Here is a 15291-nt window from a genome sequence, read left to right as displayed (position 1 = left end):
TCCTCAGCCTTTAAGTTTCATTCCACATTATAAATATTACACAGAATCATAGTATTTCATAAAGTACAGTAAGCCCAAAGCTGGTGTCTATCAGATGTATTGGACAGAGAATTGCCAGCACCTTGGCTGGAAATAAAACCTCCAAAAGACCTTTACAATATTTATTTCATTCATATAGCTGCTCTTTACAATATTTGTTTCATTCATATAGCTGCCCAGTTCAAGTAACATGAATCTGGTTTGAGGGATACAAAACTCACTTAGCAAAATACAGAACAGTGCATGTCATATTTTATTACTGAACAAAGTAGTCCTCAACTTACAACAGTTCATTTAGTGACCCTTTGAAGTTACAAGGGCACTGAAAAAAGTGACATGACCGTTTTTCACACGAACATTACAGCACCCCTATGGTCACATGATCAAAATTCAGACACATGGCAGCTGACTCATATTTGATGGTTGCCATGTCCTGGGGTCATGTGATCCCTTTTGCGACTTTCTGACAAGCAAAGTCAATGGGGAAGTCAGATTCACTTAACCATATTTTTAATTTAGCAACCTCAGTGACTGACATGACAATTGTAACAAGTAAGATTGTGAAATGCTGCAAAATTCACTCAAGAACTATCTCAGCTGGCAACATAAATTTTGGACTCAGCTGTGGTCGTAAGTCGAGGGTTACCTGTAATGTGACAGATTTCAGGCTTGTATCCTGAATTAAATATCGAATTGAAAAGGAAATAATTATTTGATATAACCCTTTGGTAGGGATCAGGTTGTCCATGAACAGTACCATGATTTGATTTGATTTTTTACATGAAGCCCACCTCAAACCCTGACAATTTGGACCCGTGGTGCCAAAAGTTTTGAACTTGTGTTTGTAATTTATTTATTTATTTGTTTGTTTGTTTATTTTTGGGACTTATATGCCGCCCTATCTCCTGAAGGACTCAGGGCGGCTAACAACAATAAAAGACAATAATTGTTGTTGTTAGCTGCGAAGTCGTGTCCGACCCATCGCGACCCCATGGACAACGTTCCTCCAGGCCTTCCTGTCCTCTACCATCTTCTGGAGTCCATTTAAGCTCACGCCTATTGCTTCAGTGACTCCATCCAGCCACCTCATTCTCCGTCGTCCCCTTCTTCTCTTGCCCTCAATCTTTCCCAGCATTAGGCTCTTCTCCAGTGAGTCCTTCCTTTTCATTAGGTGACCAAAGTATTTGAGTTTTAGCTTCAGGATCTGGCCTTCTAAACAACAGTCAGGGTTGATCTCCTCTAGGACAATAATACAAATGTTAAAAAAATTAAATTAAAGCCCCAATGATAAAATATTAAAAACATGGCTGACTGGTTGTGCAGACGTGTGCCCTGAACTGAATCCAGGTAAAAATCGTGGATCCAACTTTTTTTTTTTTTTTTCGTCTTTTGGATACTGCTCCTCAACATTTTATTAAGGGCATTGCTTTGTTTTTGTTTTTTTTGGTGGCAAGTCTTGTGGGTTCTCCAGGCGGGAGGGAGCGATGCGGAACGTCAAGTTTCTGCCAGTTCCAACGGCTCTCATCACGGCCCAGTTTATTTATTTATTTATTTATTTATTTATTTTATTATTTAAATTTATATACCGCCCTATTCCCATCGGACTCAGGGAAAATTAAAATGCATAACATACAAATTAAAATCCGTTAAAACTATGATTAAATTACAGTCCCTGAAGTTAAACCAGGGGTTTGAGGCAACCTCGGCTCTTTTATGACTCATGGACTTCAACTCCCAGAATTCCTGAGCCAGCTTGGCTGGCTCAGGAATTCTGGGAGTTGAAGTCCATGAGTCATAAAAGAGCCGAGGTTGCCTACCGCTGAGTTAAACTAAAAAGTTTCCCTTTTTTTTAAAAAAAAAAAAAGCAAAGCAAAGCGGAGGGTATCAGTTTTGACAGGCTACTAGGAAGCCCTCGTCCCCTTTGCTCCTTTCTCCTTCTTGGATTCCCGGGCTCCGTTTCAGCTACGGTCAGAAAAATCCAAGTTCAGCCGGGCTCTTTGATTTCAAGAATCCGAACTTGCGCATTTTACGCAGGGCAATCTCTGGCTCCTTCGTTGGATTGATTAGCTTTCCCTTCTTGCCAGCCGCGGCTTCAATCGATGTGTGGAGGCTCGATGCAGCAGCCTGTTCGACGGAGCGGTCCTCGGGCCAGACTGCTGCTGCCGCCGCCGCCGCCACCACCACAACCGCCGCCGCCCGCTCCGCTTCACCTGCCCGGCCAGTCGCCCCTTGACGCCGTCGGGCCTCCAGCAGCCCTCCTGAGCGGAGATCGATCGCGGACGAAGGACGGGCTCGTAAGTGTCGGGTCTGGTGGTTTCCCGCCTCGGCCATTCGCTTCTCCCACATGGAAGGCGGGAGAAGGCGGTGCCTTTCCTGAGACGGACAAGCTTCTCGACCTATCCCCGTAGGGATAAAGCCGTGGCTCGGCTAAAAGGTTGAGCGCGAAGGGCTTGGCGACGTGTAGTTGGTTGCTCCAATCGTGGGGAGATTCTAAGACGCACCCTTCAAACCTTGGCCCTCTTATGACTTGTGGACTTCAACTCCCAGAATTCCTCAGCCAGCGAGGCTGGCTGAGGAATTCTGGGAGTTGAAGTCCACAAGTCATAAGAGGGCCAGGTTTGAAAACCCCTGGCCTACAATGAAAAACATGGGAAAAGGTTTTGATTTAAAGATCTCCAATCCCGCCTAAAGGGAACTGCATCCACCCTTTGCTGTGTATTACTTATCTAGGCCAGGATTTAATTACTGTACGGTTGGTTGAAGGAGACCTAAGGTATATAGGTAGTCCTCGACTTGCGAACAGTTCGTTTAGTGACCCGTTCAAAGTTACAACTGGGAAAAAAAGTGATTGGCGACCGTTTTCCCACCCTTGCGACCCTTGTAACATTCCCCGTGATCATGTGATCAAAATTCAGAGGCTTGGCAACTGACTCAGACCTATGAGGGTTGCTGTGTCCTAAGGTCACGTGAACACCTTTTGCAACCTTTTAACAAGCAAAACGAATGGGGAAGCCAGGTTCACTTAACAACCGTGTTACTAACTTATCAACTGTGGCGATTTGCTTAACAACTGTGGGAAGTCAGCTCCCCAGAGAAGGAAATATGAAAAAGGACAGAAAAATGTTTCCTAAAAAAATATTGAAGAACCAGGAAAGCATGCCCAGATTTCTTAATAGTCCCAGGTCTCCTTCTCCTAAGCAGAAATGGAAATGTAAACCATCAGGAAGGTTGTAGCTAGAACAGTGATGGCAAACCTTTTAGTGCCCAAACTGCAACCCAAAACCCACTTATGTATCATCAGGTGCCAGGTGGGCATGGCCCATTGGGTTGGGTGTGGCCAATTGGGTGGGTGTGGCCCATTGGGTGGGTGTGGCTGCGGTGGTAATGGCAGACTGGGTGGGACTAAAAAGTTCAATCAATTCCAACTTTGCGAGATCTTTTTTTTTCCCCGTGAAAAGTTGAAATTGATTGATTGAACCTATTTTTTTTACACAGCAGTGGAGGCCTAAAGCAAAAAGGTTTTATAAAACCCAGCTGTAGGACTGGGGCGACAGCGTGCGTGCCCACAGAGAGGGCTCTGCGTGCCACCTGTGGAACGCGTGTCATAGATTCACCACCACGGGACTAGAACATTAAGAAGACAAAGACACCTAAAATCTACATACCCCAGCCCCAGGGAAGCAGGACATGACCTTTGGACATAATAGGATTAACCCATCACCATCAGAATGCCAGAAGGGCACACTCAGACAAAGGCCAAAAGTTCATGACACAGGAAATAGCCTCAAACAGGAACAGGAAGCAACTCTAAACAAAAGGATCCAGATGGTATAAAAACCTACCCCTTACATGTGGTCAGCCCTCCTTTTCTGCTGGATCCATCTTTCTGTCTGGCTTTCCTCTGTAATAAACTGTAACCTTCTTCCTAAAGCAGTCTCTATGTTGTTTATCCCCGGCTTGGATGGAACCATGATGAAGACTTTTCTTCCAACACAACTATGGCAAGAAAGGTCTTAAAATGGTGTGAAAATCACTTAACAAATGCCTCACTTAACAACAGAAATTTGGGGCTCATTTATGATCGTAAGTCAAGAACTACCTGTACAGTTATTATTATTATTATTTATTGCATTTATATACCGCCCTTTCCCTGAGGACTCAGGGCGGTTTACAGGGAGTTAAAAATCAACCATACAAAAGTTAAAAAACCAATTTAAAAAAGATTAAACCAACCCTGTACAAATTAAAAACCCCAATTAAAATAAATTTCCCCTCAGCCTGGGCCCGAGAGCTCAAAGAGCCAGGTCTTCAGGCCCCGGCGGAATGATCGGAGGTCGGGGGCAGTCCTCAGCTCCACTGGCAGCTGGTTCCAGAGGGCAGGCGCCCCCACTGAGAAGGCCCTATCCCTGGGTGTCACCCGCCGGCAATCTCTTACCGGTGGGACCCTGAGCAGACCCTCCCTGTGGGAGCGCACTGGGCGAAGGGCATTTGATGCCGGCAGCAGGTGTTCCCTCATGAAAACTCTGCAGCCTTTCTATTCAGGCAATAGCACAGCACACCAAATAGCAGTTTATTATTAGACTTGAGTGCAAATAGCTTGCAGGTAAGGTCTAAAGGCCTACTACATTTCCTACAGTAGGTGAGATTCCCTGCTTAAATCATCTGGGGAAATGTGGGGTAAAAGGTGGGGGGAGTTTCTCTGTGGTTGCAGTCTTGCCTTCTCTGTGGTTAGAAAAATCAGTCTTTCCTACTCCTTCCTAATATTCTGTCACTATCTACTACCCATATATTTTATACCAGGACTTGTTCATATAAAAATATTTTTATGATATTATGGGTTTTTTTGTCACCTAGTTCGTTTGTCACCAGTATTTTATCATTCTGTTTGGGGATTTTTTTCTGAAAAACAGAAAAGTACATATTTTTTTTAGAAAAAATTGTCATACATGTAAACAATATTATTTTTGTTTTAGATACCTGGAAGGCAACCCTTGTTCACAATGTATAGACCAAAAGTAAGCCTTAAAGACCGGCAACAACTTTACAGGCTTATTATTAGTCAGCTGTTATATGATGGATATATCAATATTGCTAATGGTCTGATAAATGAAGTAAAGCCACAGTCTGTCTGTGCACCCTCTGAACAACTGTTGCATCTTATTAAACTAGGTAAGTTGAAACATCAGTAAACAAAAAATAAGCTGTTACAGTAATATCATTTTATGTGATGCTAAACTTGATTATAGTTCTTTCCACACTAAAACCATTATTTTAATATGACCTCTCCCACATACCATTAATTAAATATTATAGCTGTGCAGAAATTCGGAATCAAAGGGCAAAATGTAATTCGGCTGTAGGTGACAACTATAAAAGTCCAGAAAAAGATGCAGCTACTTAAGATACTTCCCAATGGTTCTACATATACACTTTGAATTCACATGAATCTAAATCTCTGCACCGCTAGCTTGCTTATTTGATTGATTCATTGATTGATTGATCGATTGAACCAACCATCTCATGTGATTCTGGACAGCTTACAATAAAATAGATAAAGCAATGCAAAAAGTGAAAACCCATAGCAGCTAGGAATCATAAAACCCACTATTAATTTAAGCAAGAGACTGTCACTCAGGCCACCAGACTTTGGTTCTGTCTTCTAAAACAACGTTGAGCAATATTCCAGCCCATTGTCCAGTAATGATGTAATTCTAATTGACTTTTAGAACTTTTTCTGAAGTATTTCTAGCCTTCTGACTTTAAATGGTTGCCAGTCTAGCTGTAATGTCAAACTATACATTGGTATCACTATAAAGGTCCCTCCTTTACCTTCCTTTTCCCCACTGTTTTGCAGATTCCCAGACTTTTTTTTTGTTGGTTTAAAATTTTGATTTGCATGGAAATGAATAATGTACTATGATTTACACAATAAAGAGAAGGAAGTAATTGAATTGTGGGAAGGAAAGAGCACACAAAGCAAGTTGTGCTCATATATTCTAAAGCAATACTTAGTTTTATGTTTGAATCAAATCAGTGCTAGAAGAAATAATCATTTTTATTTGATAAGCATTCTCTGTTCAGCTTATCTATAGATATTAAAATTCTATGCATTAACTTTACACTTACTATACATTTTATAAGCTTCCTGTAATTTGTAATCTACAGTTATTTTGATGCAGTCTAAAATTGCATTTGCTTCTTGTACAGCCACGTGGTACATTATTGAACCAACTTTGGTTTATATTTAAAAATAAAATTCGGTGCATTCTCTCTTCCAGGAATGGAAAATGATGATAGTGCAGTTCAGTATGCAATTGGACGCTCTGATACAGTAGCTCCTGGAACAGGAATTGACTTGGAGTTTGATGCAGATGTACAGACTATGTCCCCAGAAGCATCTGAATATGAGACATGTTATGTCACATCTCACAAAGGACCATGTCGTGTAGCTACATATAGCAGAGATGGACAGTTAATTGCTACAGGATCAGCTGATGCATCAATAAAAATACTTGATACCGAAAGAATGTTAGCAAAAAGTGCTATGCCCATTGAGGTAAATATTGAAGTAATATGAGTCCATATTGTTGCTTCAGCTCTTTTTTGATCAGCTGTTCTCATAAAGAGATACTGAATGCTACATGGAAAGACTGTTCGGCAACCTTCAGAATTCAGGCTCTAGTTATTTAAAAATTTAAAAATACATATATTTTCCTTAGATTTCAATGAAGGTCTATAAGTTTATAGAAAAACTAGCAGGAAGTACAAATAATTGCAGATGTGGTTGTGGATGGTCTTTGGATATTCACTTTTGCTGGGGTTGTGGGAAGGATTAAGCTCCCGTCGTTCATTTTCTGAATTTAAATCCTTTTTGTAATGTCTAAACAGAGCTTTATTTCTTATTTTTCCCTATCCATTCCCCTGTTCATTTTACCTTACTGCCATCCAATTTTGTTCTTCACAGAAAATTCTTTGTACAAATTTTTTTGGAGATCTTTTATCTACAAAACTGGTTTTCAAATTAGTTAAAAATATGCTCTGAACTTATACAAATGGTAGCATCTAATGGTTCTTGGCTGATTTCAGAATCGAAGCAGGATTGGCCTTCATGGTATTTAGATCTGGAAATTCCAGGAATGTTGGCTTGACTGGAAAATTGAAAGGTACTCTGGAAGAAGGCAATAGTAAAATGCTTCAATAACACTTTCAAAAAAGAATGGATGAGCCGTGATTAATTTGATAAATATTATGGTTTATGCTCTGGGAATAGCAGAAAATTTTGCCCAAAATAATTTCTTTAGAAAAAAAAATCTATGTGTATTATTGAAAAACGTTCTAGACAAAGTACATTTCTGAACATGCGAAAAAATCATATTTTATACTATTTACCATATAAGCCAAGTGGGCTGCCAAGATTTTGAAAAATGCTTGCATGGCCACAATCTGCCATGTGAGAGTTTGTATATTTCAATTTTTTTTTCTCTCAACGGGTTTGTATTAGCTTACTTTAAATAATAGGGTCTGTCTGAAAGAGAATTAACAGTTGTGAAAAGGTGGTGATCCACTGTGTTGTTTGTTCTTTAAACTCTGCAAAGGAAATTAGCTGTGTATTTACATGTATTTTTATTTTATATATATTTAAATGCTGTACTTTTAATTTTTACAGGTTATGATGAATGAAACAGCTCAGCAGAACATGGAGAACCATCCAGTTATTAGGACTCTTTACGATCATGTAGATGAGGTCACCTGTTTAGCTTTTCATCCAAATGAACAAATCCTTGCATCTGGATCAAGAGACTACACTCTGAAATTATTTGACTATTCAAAACCATCTGCCAAGAGAGCTTTCAAATATATTCAGGTCAGGTTCTCTTATCACACATTTCTAAGAAATATCATCAGAAGAAAAGATTTGTCTTGCTGGTGTTACTGAATATAACTTTTAGGTAGAAGGATTTAAATCATACTTGATGTAGCTTTTCAGACAGTTTTTTAGTTCTTAAATTATGGGTCAAGCATAGTAAGTTATTTTTCTCTGTAGTTTATTTTAAATACTTGGAACATTGAAAATGAATGAGTACAAAACAATGAGATAGTTGGCAAAGACTGTATTAATGTTTTTCTCTCAAACTTTTTTTTCTATTGAAAGCTCATCATTATCATCCCAAGCTGCCTGGTGGGAAAATGTGTGTTTTCTATAATCATACCCTTTTATTTAAAATCTTACATTTTTAAAAAAAAATAATAGTGCATTTTTAGGGAAGAAAAATAAGTTTCTCTCCCCCCTCCCTCCTTCCCCCCCCCAAATCTCTTATCAAATGTATACTTGTACTTGTTCACACTCTGCCTTATATTTTGCCTGACTTGTTCAGATAGCAATGTCCTCTGGATATGAATTCATTTTATATTTGATATAAAATGAGGACCCAGATTGTTGGGGGCAATAAGCTGACTTTGTAAAAATGAGGACCCAGATTGTTGGGGGCAATAAGCTGACTTTGTAAAAATGAGGACCCAGATTGTTGGGGGCAATAAGCTGACTTTGTAAAAATGCCGCTGGGGGGGGGGGCGAAAGCCCTAATAAGCAGGCATATACATAGAATGAAGGCTATTGCTAAGCATGTTGATTTGTGCTTCTTAGATTGTAAGCCGCCCTGAGTCTTTGGAGAAGGGCGGGATATAAATGGGATTAAAAAAAAATACCAAATAGTGGTTGATATCTAGATACGTTACAGTTACAGGATAGTACACTCTAATGCTAATTGTTTGATTTCCAATTAAACAGGAAGCAGAAATGCTGCGCTCTATATCTTTCCATCCTTCTGGGGATTTCATACTTGTTGGGACACAGCATCCTACCCTGAGGCTCTATGATGTTAATACTTTCCAGTGCTTTGTATCTTGCAATCCTCAAGATCAACATACAGATGCTATATGCTCAGTTAATTACAATGCAAGTGCTAACATGTATGTAACAGGCAGCAAAGATGGATGCATCAAATTGTGGGATGGAGTTTCAAATCGTTGTATCACCACTTTTGAGAAGGCACATGATGGCGCTGAAGTCTGTTCTGCCATTTTCTCTAAGAACTCCAAGTACATACTCTCAAGTGGAAAGGATTCTGTGGCTAAACTGTGGGAGATATCCACAGGAAGGACACTAGTCAAATATACAGGTGGGTGAAAACTAATCTGAACAATATAATCTGACTTTCTCTGCTTTGGCTTTTGTAGTGAATCCTGTAGGTAGCTGCGTTAAGCTACGTGTATTCATGGGCATACATGGGTTTCAGCAATGCACAATACAAAACCTGTTAGGTAATCACAGTTTTTCACTTGCCTGATAAGTGTAAGTCACAGGTGTCAAATTTGATCACATCATGTGACATATCGCGACGGTTTTTTCCTTTGCGGCGCCGGGGTGAGTGTTGCCTGTGCGTGATGCATCTGACACTCCTGGTGTAAATTACTCTGTGAATCTGGAACACTTTGTTTTACCTCAGAAGAAAGTATGTATTTTCTTTGTTTATCCTAAGTAACTGAATGACCTAAAGTCTAAAAAGTATTTTATAACTGACTTCATACAGTTTTCCTGTTCTATAATTGTGTGAGTTAGTACTGTTATGTGTGTGTGTGTGTGTAGTATGTGTGTGTGTGTGTGTGTGTGTGTGTGTGTGTGTGTGTGTGTGTATATATATATATATATATATATATATATATATATATATATATATATATATATATATATATATATATGTATATATATATATTATTTTAATCCCATTTATATCCCGCCCTTCTCCGAAGACTCAGGGCGGCTTACAATCTAAGAAGCACAAATCAATGTGCTTAGCAATAGCCTTCATTCTATGTATATGCCTGCTTATTAGGGCTTTCGAGGGGCCCCAAGCGGCATTATTACAAAGTCAGCTTATTGCCCCCAACAATCTGGGTCCTCATTTTACCTACCTCAGAAGGATGGAAGGCTAAGTCAACCTTGAAATTTTGACTTCTATACTGCCCTATTCCCGTAGGACTCAGGGCGGTTTACAGGACAATTAAAACCATACAATACAAAAGTTAAAATAAATTTAAAACAAGTAATTAAATTTAAGCCCAAAAATTAAAACTTTAAAACCCAATTAAAAACCCCTCAGTCTAGGCCAGACAGCTCAAAGAGCCAAGTTTTAAGGTCCCAGCGGAACGAACGGAGGTTGGGGGCAGTCCTAAGTTCCATAGGAAGTTGGTTCCAAAGGGCAGGCGCACCCACAGAGAAGGCCCTCTCTCTGGGAGTCACCCGCCAGCAGTCCTTCACCGGCGGTACCCTAAGAAGGCCCTCCCTGCGGGAGCGCACAGGACAATGGGAAGTTGATGCCGGCAGCAGGTGTTCCCTCAAATAATCCAGACCCAAGCCATTTAGGGCTTTATAGGTCATCACCAGCACCTTGAATCTCACCCGGATATATGTACATATATGTATATGTACAATAATTAAGTAAATCATAACTTAATTAGGAGATTAGGAAAAATCAGAGTATAATTTGCTACCTGCTAGGAGCATACTTTGTACTTCTGAATTGCTATTTCTGTAGATAGGAGATGTTTTTAAGAGAAATTCCTGAGCAGGGTCCTGCATTAACACATGTGTTTCAAGTAATACTTGGTATTAAAATGAGGTTGCTTCTTCATAGAGTCTGTCATCAAATGCAGCACAAAATGTAAACTTGGCATTTCTCTCCGTGTTTTGTTTCCCCCTTCACCTTCAGTGTGAAATATTTTTAAGCAGTGTAAAACTCCTAAAAGAGTAATCACAAAACATTTAAACAGATCCATCTTCTGAAATGATCCTGTTTCATGTTTCAGTTTATAATATATCAAGCCAGCAGGGTGCAGCCAAAACTTAACGTGCTGAATTGCTGTGTGTATTGTACTTCTTTAACAAATAAACGTGGAGAACTTTCATTACCACACATGCTGTAATTACAACTGATGCAGAAAAGCCAGCTGCCTAACACAAGATGCATAACAAAAACTACACTACCCCATTCTAAATCCACTCTCACTAGGGCTAAACTGGGTCTAAGGCCACCACAGTACACATTGGCATGAATTGAGTGGAAACCACTGTCCCCCCAATCCTTAAAAAGTATTTGTAGGCATTAGTATTGTACGTTTGGGGAATATATACTGCTCTCTCTCTTTCCGATCTCATATTACCGGTATATATATTCATGGATTTCACAGGTGTTTTTTTTACAAATAACCATAGCAATCTATTTTTTTTTTCTTTTTTAAAAATCAGATATAGATGAAAGATAGCATATAGTCTTTCCTTAACAATACCAATTTCCTTAATCAGTAAAAAGAAAACCCAGATTCTGGCTATTATTAAAAAAAACTACCGGTAAGTCAATATGTTATCTCTCTTACACCCTTATATTAATCTTTGGGGAGTTAAGCTATACCTTCAATGGCCGAGCTTCATTCTACTCTTGAAATAATAGCTGGCTTGAAATTATAGCAGTTCTTCATTGTTTGTGATAAATGATTATAGTAGAGGAAATTCACATCCTTTTACACTCGGGAGAAAGTTTGAAAGGTAAGTTGAGCTTGACTGCTGATAACTTCATTTGATATGTCAAGGTAGTTTTCATGGCAGCAATAGATAAGTTGCTTACCATTGCTTTCTTGATTATTATGTCAGTCTCCCAGTCTGGCCTACAACTTTAGTCAGTGTTGTTGTTGTTAGCTGCGAAGTCATGTCCGGCCCATCGCAACCCTATGGACAACGTTCCTCCAGGCCTTCCTGTCCTCTACCATCTTCTGGAGTCCATTTAAGCTCACACCTACTGCTTCAGTGACTCCATCCAGCCACCTCTTTCTCTGTTGTCCCTTTCTTCTATTGCCCTCAATCTTTCCCAGCATTAGGCTCTTCTCCAGTGAGGCCTTCCTTCTCATTAGGTGGCCAAACTATTTGAGTTTTAGCTTCAGGATCTGGCCTTCTAAAGAGCAGTCAGGGTTGATCTCCTCTAGGACTGATCGGTTTGATCGTCTTGCAGTCCAAGGGACTCGCAGGAGTCTTCTCCAGCACCAGAGTTCAAAGGCCTCAATTCTTTGGCGCTCAGCCTTTTTTATGGTCCAACTTTCACAGCCATACATTGCAACTGGGAAGACCATAGCCTTGACTATACGCACTTTTGTTGACAGGGTGATGTCTCTGCTTTTTAATGTGCTGTCTAGATTTGCCATGGCTTTTCCTCCCCAGGAGCAAGCGTCTTTTAATTTCTGGGCTACAGTCCCCATCTGCAGTGATCTTGGAGCCCAGGAAAATAAAATCTGTCACTACCTCCATTTCTTCCCCATCTATTTGCCAGGAATTGAGAGGGCCGGATGCCATGATCTTGGTTTTCTTAATGTTAAGTTTCAACCCAACTTTTGCACTCTCCTTCTTTACCCGCAACACGAGGCTCTTTAGTCAGTGGTGGGATTCAAATATGTGAACAACCGGTTCTCTGTGTGGATTCTGCTTCTGGAAGTCTGTTCTGGACCTGGGCAACAACAAAATTAGCTACTGGTTCTGCTGAAGTGGTGCAAACTGGCTGAATCCCACCACTGACTTTAGTATTTAGTAAATTCTTCCAATCAGATACCATCCAGGCCTGATTCTGTTAAGCTTCTGGAGTCAGAGATGGTCATGTGAGAAATAAAGTCCTATTTTCAAGTCCTGTGAATTTGGAGGAGCAAATACACTACACTAAACAATGTGAACTAGTCTGGACTTTGGGAAATGCTGAGGATTTTCTTTTCTGTGAATATTCTTGCTGACCTTACTAATGAATATGTTGCCCATGATAGGAGATTTGACATTCTTATTGTTGGGCTTTAATACTTAAAAATATTGAATCCACCCAGCAAAGGATGGAATATGTGAGTGAATGCCATATAATTAATTATATACAATATGCTGTTAAACCTACAGGAGCTGGCCTGAGTGGACGCCAGGTTCATAGGACACAGGCTGTTTTTAATCACACTGAAGACTATGTCCTCCTTCCAGATGAAAGAACCATTAGCCTTTGCTGCTGGGATTCACGAACAGCAGAACGAAGAAACCTCCTTTCCTTGGGGCATAACAGCATTGTTCGCTGCATTGTCCATTCACCTACAAATCCTGGGTTTATGACTTGCAGTGATGACTATAGAGCTCGATTTTGGTACCGAAGATCAACCACAGATTAAAACAGCAGTTCTGAAACATTTGCGCCAATTTTATTCCATTTTCTTTTTACAAATAAGTCTGTTTTTATTATGATTTATTTAAGTTTGAAAATGAATCACCTGTAAGAAAGAAACAAGCCCAATACCTTAAGGGTATTTTTAAAGTTAGGGTCTTATTTTTTTTATATATTTTTTTTAAAAAAAACCCCATAAGGTTTAATTTTTTTCTTAAGTGTACAAGTCTGCCCATTTTTACTACTTAAAATTGGTCTTTTGATTTTATGTTTTTAACAAAACATTTCATATTCTTGATTTCCTTGGATATACAAGTAATTGCCTAGTTCTGACTTGTAATTTTGTACTGTACTTTAATGTTTTGTTATTCTTTAGATGATTTAACCTCTGCTAGCCTACAGTTCTCTTATTAAAACTGATTTTTACAGCAGTGTGTCTTTGTTTTCTTAGTATTAACCATTTCCTGTTTCTGCATCATAATCCCAAATAAGGAACACATGTTATGACTACAAAATACATCTAAGAAGTTTTGGTTAATCACGTGCCTTCTCTGAACTAAGTTTGGTTTGAAGGTGAAATTTCATCACTAAGCTATACATAACAGACAAACTGCAAATTGTAATTTAATCTGTTCTACGACTTGAAATGGATAATATGCTAGGAAAAATAATACAGATTATTAAAAATGTATTAAAATAAGTTCATCCTCATCCCCATTTACAGATCAGCTGTTCAATCATACTCTTAAATACTCAGCCAATATAGTTTATTTTCCAGACTGAATTTTCACATAGGAACATTTAGAGTCAAGGAATTTTCCTTGTGTCAACTGATAAATAATGTTTGTATGGGATGAAATTTTGCTCAAGAGTACCTTAGGACATAGTTTAGTAAGCTGCAAATAATACAGTTGAACAATAAACATTTTATAAACCACAATGGCTAAGTTCACACAAGGTGCTAAATTATACAGTTGGCTTAGTGCAAAATAGAAAATTTGAAAATGAGCAGTGATGCTGCACCAATACTCCTCTCGACTTCCCAAAGCCTTGTTTTTAAAACGGTCTTGACAAAAGTAATTTTATTCCTGAGACGCATTAAAATAGACTTATTTCTAACAGGAAGTAAGCCTGCTGAATGTTGTGTAAACAATTCAAAAAGAGGAAGGGACTGTCAGATCTACGGATACTTGGGGTTACAGTTCTCACACTTGGGATTAGAACTGTCACATTAATGATTGCTGTCTTGTTCTAATGGGAGTTGGAGGTTGTCTACCTTCAGATGGTTGTGTTCACATGAATTTGAACCACAAGCCAGCCATATTTTAGCTTGGGCTATTCAAACGCAGGTTGTCCTCGACTTACAACAGTTCATTTAATGACCATTCAAAGATGCAACAGCACTGAAAAATGTGACTTGTGACCATTTTTCATGTTTACCACCTTTGCAGCATCCCCCATAATCGTGATCAGATGCTTGGCAACGGGTTTGTAGTTACGACCGTTGCTGTGTCCCACAGTCATGTGAAACCCAGATTCACTTAGCAAGCATGCTACTAAACTGCAGCGATTCTCTTAACAGCTGTGGCAAGAAAGGTCATAAAATGGGGCAAAACTCATTTAACAACAGAAATGTTGGACTCAATTGTGATTGTAAGTCAAGGACTACCTGTATTTCATCATTTCCTGAAAACCAGGAAAAGTGTTGAGTAAACCAGGATTAAGCTAATGTACAAACACTGCAACAAGAAGAAGCAATAATCCTGTAGATGCTTTTCCCCCCCCCCCCACTGGAGAGCATTCTAAATTGGACATAGTTGAAGCAAGGGACCGAGCAATGGCAATAGTGTCCAAACTGAGGCCCGTTTAGGGGCATCTTATTCAAGGAGAGAAGCAACCTAGAACTAAGGAGAAACTTCCTGACAGTTAGAACAATAAACCAGTGGAACAACCTGCCTCCAGAGGTGGTGAATGCTCCAACACTGGAGGTTTTTAAGAAGAGACTGGACAGCCATTT

At 39.5% G+C, this 15291-nt stretch overlaps 1 protein-coding gene across 2 annotated transcripts; it reads left to right on the top strand.

Annotated features, from left to right (window-relative positions):
- Positions 1-1837: 1837 nt before the first annotated feature.
- CSTF1 (cleavage stimulation factor subunit 1) lies at positions 1838-13705 on the top strand. Of its 2 annotated transcripts, none has more exons than XM_081322167.1 (6): positions 1838-2333; positions 5013-5208; positions 6318-6595; positions 7706-7903; positions 8828-9218; positions 13022-13705. In XM_081322167.1, the coding sequence occupies exons 1-6, from the start codon at positions 2139-2141 to the stop codon at positions 13279-13281; spliced, it is 1518 nt and encodes a 505-aa protein (XP_081178293.1). In that variant the 5' UTR covers positions 1838-2138; the 3' UTR covers positions 13282-13705. The 2 variants fall into 2 exon arrangements, with proteins under 2 accessions (XP_081178293.1, XP_081178294.1); XM_081322168.1 differs by lacking the exon at positions 1838-2333 and adding an exon at positions 3559-4140 and having other exon boundaries at positions 4971-5208.
- Positions 13706-15291: the final 1586 nt, after the last annotated feature.

The sequence above is a fragment of the Vipera berus genome (assembly GCF_964194415.1).
Source record: "Vipera berus genome assembly, chromosome: 3".
Taxonomy (NCBI): Eukaryota; Metazoa; Chordata; class Lepidosauria; order Squamata; family Viperidae; genus Vipera; species Vipera berus.
The sequence above is the reverse complement of the archived record's forward strand: the minus strand, read 5'-3'. Positions and strand labels throughout refer to the sequence as shown.

Coding starts and splice junctions, on each gene's coding strand:
- CSTF1 (XM_081322167.1), top strand. CDS start 2,139: ATGTGTGGAGGCTCGATGCAGCAGCCTGTTCGACGGAGCGGTCCTCGG. Junction 2,334..5,012: donor CGCGGACGAAGGACGGGCTC/GTAAGTGTCGGG, acceptor TTTTTGTTTTAG/ATACCTGGAAGGCAACCCTT. Junction 6,596..7,705: donor AAAGTGCTATGCCCATTGAG/GTAAATATTGAA, acceptor TAATTTTTACAG/GTTATGATGAATGAAACAGC.